Below are 6,475 nucleotides of genomic sequence, written 5' to 3'. Positions count from 1 at the left end.
TATAATGACAGGTTAGAGGTCAGGTTGCGACAATAAACAAGTCCCGGTCCATTTGTCACACAATAACATATAAAAGCTTTCTTAGTCCGTAATAATATGTGTGTACACTTAAGTGTCAATCTTATTATCTTGAATCTTCATGTGTGCTTCTAAGACATTCATGATTGAGGACACCATTTTGAAAGACATTGGTTCGAGTCTAACCAACGACAATTACAGTAGACAATAGCACATCATGAGCATTGGCATAAGGACAATGAAAGACACATGCCCAAGGCCAGTGGCATTACAAATAATAATAATGATAAACAGAATCAAAAAGTCACATTTATTGAGGTTTACAAAAATCTGTCATATCAACCCAACAGATTTGATAAGATTTCGATTGTTGTCAATATAATAGCAGTGACACAAAAAGAAAAAAAGGAGAAAAAAAACGAATTGGTGACAGCTAGAACATCAGTTCTTTGGGGATAAAAAGTCAAACATTGCCATATCAAGAATATAGAAGATTCTTGTTCACAATAATGTTCTATACAGAACAAAGCCACAGAGCAAGAGTTGTAGCTGACCATATTCTAATGTGCATAAAGGGAGATAAAAGCTTCAGAGGAAAGAGCTGTATTGAAAGCCTACAGTCTAAAATGGACATTGTACTTGTAATTCTAGGCACATCTAAACATTTATCAACAAAACACAAACAAAGGTATCTTTTGAATACTTTCTATGAAGGTAACCAACATGAACCAAATTACAATATAATAACTTCAAAGCATGCAGCACATAAAAATGTAAGTGAAAATAGAAATAGCAGACTACTACAACAGTTTAAACTTGAGTGGCCACACCTCTGCCAATGAAGCTAGAATTTCATGTCTTATTACAAAGTAGAATATTGTTTAACATTATAAATGATTAGCTCAAACAAATCATTAATGTATAAACATCGTTGTAATTGTGCTCCAGACATACATTCTGTTAAGTTTCATGCGCATCAAACCATTTAATAAGCAACCGGATTAATGGGAAACTTATTATCATCCTCATTCATAAAGAAATTAGATGAAACGTGGTTACAAGGTGATAAATACTTGTGTACAAAGAACTTGCCATATATGCTTCTTTATCTTGTTCAATGTAACTTCATGAGCAGCATATGTGCAAATGTATCAAAACAATTCTTGGAATGAAATTCAAAGACAAAGAGAATTTAAAAGTTAATGCATAACATTGTGTCGAAGCAGAGCGTATACTAAAACTGACAACAGGCACTGTATGCATTTTTTTTTTTTACTAAACTGAAATCTGAATAAGTTATCTCAGAACACCATTCTCTCCTGTGCAAATCTTCTTCAAAGGAGGTGCTCCAGATCCATCCACCTCTTCCTGTTGAATTAATGGAAAACCAAATATTCAATGGGAGATTTAATGCAATTTGATATCAATGTCATGTAACAATATAGTTCCAACTAGAAAATTGTGCTCCTCAAAGCGTAGATCTCTGCCAGGCCTACCCTGATCTGTGTCAATCGTGTGGTGCAGCCATCAGGACACAAGGAAACCGCAGAGAAATAGAATTTTTACGATAGACGGTGCAATTGTTTGCGTTTGTGGCTGCCCCTTTGGGCAGAAGTGAAAGCGGTTTTGGAGGAGTGCTCCATAGATGCCCTTTAACATGCAATTCCAGTTAGGGTATGATCGGATGTTGGGTTCATGATATCTGCCGTTTTCTAAGAAATAGGCTGTGGTATTGTCATGACTCACGAGACCATCTTAGCCTAAAACTAAGATGAGAGAACATATTACTCAAGTTCTAGCCTCACCACATTGGCTCCCGGTTGTTTTTAGGATTGAATTGATTAAAATAATTTTACTTGTTTATAAAGCTCTAAATGGTCTGGCACCTTTCTACCTCTATGACTGCCTGCCTCGATATGTTTGGTCTTCTAGTGCACTGCTGACCTGCTCGAAGTGCCTACAATGACATATAAAAAACACGGAGCAGCATTCTGCTTCTACGGGCCGACGGCGTGGAATAAACTCCCATTACACCTAAGACGGGCAACCTCTGTGGATAGCTTTAAAGCACAGCTCAAGACCTATTTCTTCACTCTTGCTTTTAGTTCATTTTTAAATCTCTGTGTTGTTATTCATGTCTTTTTTCTCACTGCCTTTTTTTGCTGTTTTATGCTTTTGCTTTTCTTTTTTGCTTTATTGTTAAATTAGTTGTACTTTTTCTGTAATTGTATTCTTGCTCTGTAAAGCACTTTGAGCTGCATTTCATGTCATGAAAGGTGCTATACAAATAAAGTTTATTATTATTATGAATTTGGTGGAAAGAATTACGTTTTGGCAACAAGTGAAATCGTGGCCTATTGGGTGTGTGCGTTCACAGTTTCACACCGATCGGTCCAGCGGTGCCTGACGTTAGCTGTTCACAGACACACACACTGGGGGCGAAAACATAATGTCCGCCTCCTGGCCATTCCTGCCTGGCGGAGATAATTTGTTTCATTCGAAGGGATGCAGGGCTGAATATAAATTAAGGAAAACACTCATCTTAATTATGCACATATACTGTAACACTGATGATATTGTAAATTGTCATTAGGCAAACTAATAGCAAACAAAATATTCATCCATGTCCATAGATAATTAACCTGTGTGCTTGGGGCACTTCGTCTAGCAGTGCCCGATGACAAAAGGTCCTCCTTGATCAACGTAGGAGGCTCATCAGCTCCATCTGGTCCTGGATGGACGGGTTCTAAGGTCAGCATTAAACATGAAGTTAGACACGGCATAACATAGAGTTCATGTGAAGGTTTATGCATTTAACATTACATTTCCAATGTTAAACTAGTATAATAACACAATATAAATGTTTATACATACATTATTAGTTAATTAGCCAAAAAAACATCTGTAATGTCTCTCTATACTATAGAACGAAATGATATGTGACAAATCTATACATTATACATACAAATCTATGCATTATACATACAAATATATGTATATATTATACATGTTAAGTTTATAAATACACAAATTCTTGAATATAAAGGAAGAAGCCAACACTTTTCCAATATCATCCATTATACACTGCAGGCTGATGCTTTGAAACTATTTTGTTTTTTCTCTAGCTCCCTCTCAATAAATAGCTAAACCCTGCCTCTACTTGCCATCCACACTCTCTTGGCCCAACATGGGTGGCTGAGAGTCTTCACTGCGGAGGTTGGAGGTGTGTGGAGGGCTGACTTGCTGAGAGCTGGAGGTGCTGCTGCTGTTGTCCATTTTAGGCTGGTAAACATCTGACAGGAAACTCTGGTTGCTGTTTTCATCTGCAATTAACAGCACAGAAGAGCCATATTATACTCCCTCAGCATATGTTATATGTGTTATTAGAGCTTGTCTTTTTTTTTTCAATGTCTTTTTTCTCAAGCTTCTAATATGTTCACTCAGTTTTGCCCAGAGACCCTGATGAGCAGATATCATCAGTTTCAGGTGTTATTCACAGGTTGTATCACAATCCCACAACACGGCCATACCTCTGTGTCCTGTACCATTGCTGGGTTTCACACCAAAGTAATATTATTACATTTGGCTTGCAGTGGTCCAGCAATTTTAATTAGTGGTGTAAGGTGAGTAGAATTACATTTTTGAGACTGGTGTCATAAACATGATCACGGACATGGTACTCACCCTGGAAATCCAGTAAAGAGTTGGTGTTTTCTAAGACCACATCTTTCAATCCTCTAACATCTCCACTGGCGGTTTTGGTTCTGTATATCTGGTACACAGGAAAAATGATTTTGTTTTCAGACAAGAGTTAATAAAGGTGCTGGAAGAGTTTTGATAGTTCAAACAATATTTTTTTGTTAAATAGTTCAAGCTCTATATTCTGATATAGAGCCCCTGTTTGTTCATTAACAGGGGTCTCACTGTCTCTGAACCGGCTCTTTATTAAACAGAATCAGGAAAGAACAGAGAACGCCACAAAGATCAGCATGTGTTCCAGTTCCAATTTTATCTGCTCATTTATTTGTTTCATCACTTCAAATGTCATCCAATGAGATTTTCAGGTTGGTATACCATCTCTGGTTATTGTTACTGAACAAACACTATAGTAATGAGATGGGAATATAGAGCTATAAAACAAAACAAAAATTAACAAATAAAAATATCACTTATACTGCACAGGGGTGCAAACACATAGACATTATGATTTACAGGCTATGGCATATAGGCCTACCTGCTTAGTTTCTCTTTCTGTTACTGGTACCCACTTGAATATCCGTAAGGATGTGTCCCCAACTGTCACCCACTTCTTCTCCCTGTGAATTAAATTGTTGAGTTTTTGTTAAGAATTTAAAGATGTTAAGGAGGTATGGCTTAAGTTTAACACTGAACTATTTTTTTCGTTTTTATTGCATGGTCTAAGAATACAGCACTAGGCTATTCAGGTCTTTTATACAAAAACGAGAAAACATATTTTCATAACATTGATTATGGTAACCTATATGCGGATTGAATGCATGAATTAGACCAGGGGTCTTCAACAGGGGCACCGGTACCCCTAGGGGGTCCTCAGAGTTACCACAGGGGGGCCACCAAATCTTTCAACCCTAACCACTTCAACCCTAGAATCCCTATTCTGAGGGGAACATTAGCCGAAAATAGCCTATCTACAAGCACACAACGCCTGGCAGCGGGAGGGGTTGTGAGCTTGTAGATCTGCTATTTTCGGCAAAGAGTGGTGTAGAGGGAAAAAAGAGCAGATCAAGTACCAGAGACAGTCAAGTTTACTAGTATGTATTGAGGGTTTCAGTTAAATGTCTGAAATAAACAACAACATTAATTCACACAGCACTGATAGTCAATATATGAAGCTATCTATGAAATATATGAAAAGGTTTAATCTGCAACATAATTCTATCCAATATGTACTAGTGGGGGGGAGGGGGGTCCCTGCTTCATCTCTCTCTCAGACAGGGGGGGTCCATGGCCTGAAAAACGTTGAAGATCCCTGAATTAGACAAGTGGAGAAACCGTTCCAGCCCCCCTCCCCCTCCCCTTCCCCCATCATGAAGAACATTCGAATACGATCATGTTAATGACTGTAGCATGCAGCATGAGATAGATACTGTAGCCATTTTGACAGCTCATGGCGGAAAAAAATCTCTTAGTCCCGCCTCCTCTCTGAAGAGCGGGGACCCTATTGGTCAGCGTTTCAGTCCATCATCAAACTTTTACGAGTGAAGTTTATTGAGCGTCGCTGCAGATGTTAAGGCTACAATGTAACAAACACTTTACCCCCATATTTTCTCCTTCACTGACCGACATACCATTTCCGCACTTTCTCAATGGCTGCCAAGACCTTTTTGATATCATCTTTAGCACGACTTCGGGTCTCAGCGCGTCCTGATCGTCCAGACATCTTGCTGTTGTTATGATTCATCTACAGATGCATCTGAAAAGTTTAACACCAACCAAGCCCCACTCCTCAGTTACAGTGGCAGTCTCGCGAGGTTTAATGATTTCCTCGTCTCGAGTTTTCTTTTTTTCTTTTTCCGTTCATCCCTATCGGTCTTGAGTGGATTTGCATTGGGTCACTGCACCAATATGCAGTCATGACCCTACGGCAGGGGTCTTCAACGTTTTTCAGGCCAAGGACCCCTTAGCTGATAGAGAGATGAAGCAGGGACCCCCCCCCCCCCCACACACACACACACACACACACACACACACACACACACACACACACACACACACACTACATATTGGATATAATTATGTTGCAGATCAAACGTTTTTTTTATAGATTTCATAGATAGCTTCAGACAGACTATCAGTGCTGTGTGAATTAATGTTGTTGTTTATTTCAGACATTGAATCACTGAAACCCTCAATACATATAGTAAACTTGACCGTTAATGGCTCTGTACTAGATCTGCTCTTTTCCCCTCTACACCAAACCTATTTGCCGAAAATAGCCGACCTACAAGCACCTTACAAGCACACGCCTCGCAGCAGGAGGCGTTGTGAGTTTGTAGATCTGCTATTTTTGGCTAATGTTCCCATCAGAATAGGGATGCTAGGGTTGAAGAAAAAAAAAAGTAGTAACTCTGAGGACCCCCTAGGGATCCAGGACCCCCTGTTGAAGACCCCTGCCCTATGTCATGACTAAAGATACTACTGATTACAAACTATCCCTTGTAAAATAATGTAGGCCTACGTTTATAAAGTACAAAATATGACAATGTCCATTGTTGATTATATTCGCATATAATCTGAAGGCTGAACACAAGTAATATACATAGAATATGCATGATGCTGTTGGTATGGACCTTATGAATCGTCAATGAGCTTATATTATAGAATTGATGCTTAAATGCTATCCAACAGCTAAAGACTGAGACAGGCTATATACCTTTCCCCATGTAAAAATGATGTTTCCTTAAATAATTTTAGTAAT

General features: G+C 38.7%; 1 protein-coding gene across 1 annotated transcript; it reads right to left on the bottom strand.

Moving 5' to 3' along the window:
- Positions 1-307: 307 nt before the first annotated feature.
- On the bottom strand, positions 308-5,493 carry bcl7bb (BAF chromatin remodeling complex subunit BCL7B b). Its single transcript, XM_084064200.1, has 6 exons — positions 5,346-5,493; positions 4,253-4,334; positions 3,703-3,790; positions 3,183-3,341; positions 2,661-2,764; positions 308-1,386 (listed from the first exon to the last, which is right to left on the bottom strand). The coding sequence occupies exons 1-6, from the start codon at positions 5,456-5,458 to the stop codon at positions 1,315-1,317; spliced, it is 618 nt and encodes a 205-aa protein (XP_083920326.1). The 5' UTR covers positions 5,459-5,493; the 3' UTR covers positions 308-1,314.
- Positions 5,494-6,475: the final 982 nt, after the last annotated feature.

This window comes from Gymnoscopelus microlampas, assembly GCF_963454915.1.
Source record: "Gymnoscopelus microlampas genome assembly, chromosome: 8".
NCBI classification, from domain to species: domain Eukaryota; kingdom Metazoa; phylum Chordata; class Actinopteri; order Myctophiformes; family Myctophidae; genus Gymnoscopelus; species Gymnoscopelus microlampas.
This window is presented reverse-complemented; position numbering and strand designations above follow the sequence as displayed.

Coding starts and splice junctions, on each gene's coding strand:
- bcl7bb (XM_084064200.1), bottom strand. CDS start 5,458: ATGAATCATAACAACAGCAAGATGTCTGGACGATCAGGACGCGCTGAG. Junction 2,765..3,182: donor GGGCCAAGAGAGTGTGGATG/GCAAGTAGAGGC, acceptor TGCTGACCTTAG/AACCCGTCCATCCAGGACCA. Junction 1,387..2,660: donor GAAGTGCCCCAAGCACACAG/GTTAATTATCTA, acceptor TTAATTCAACAG/GAAGAGGTGGATGGATCTGG.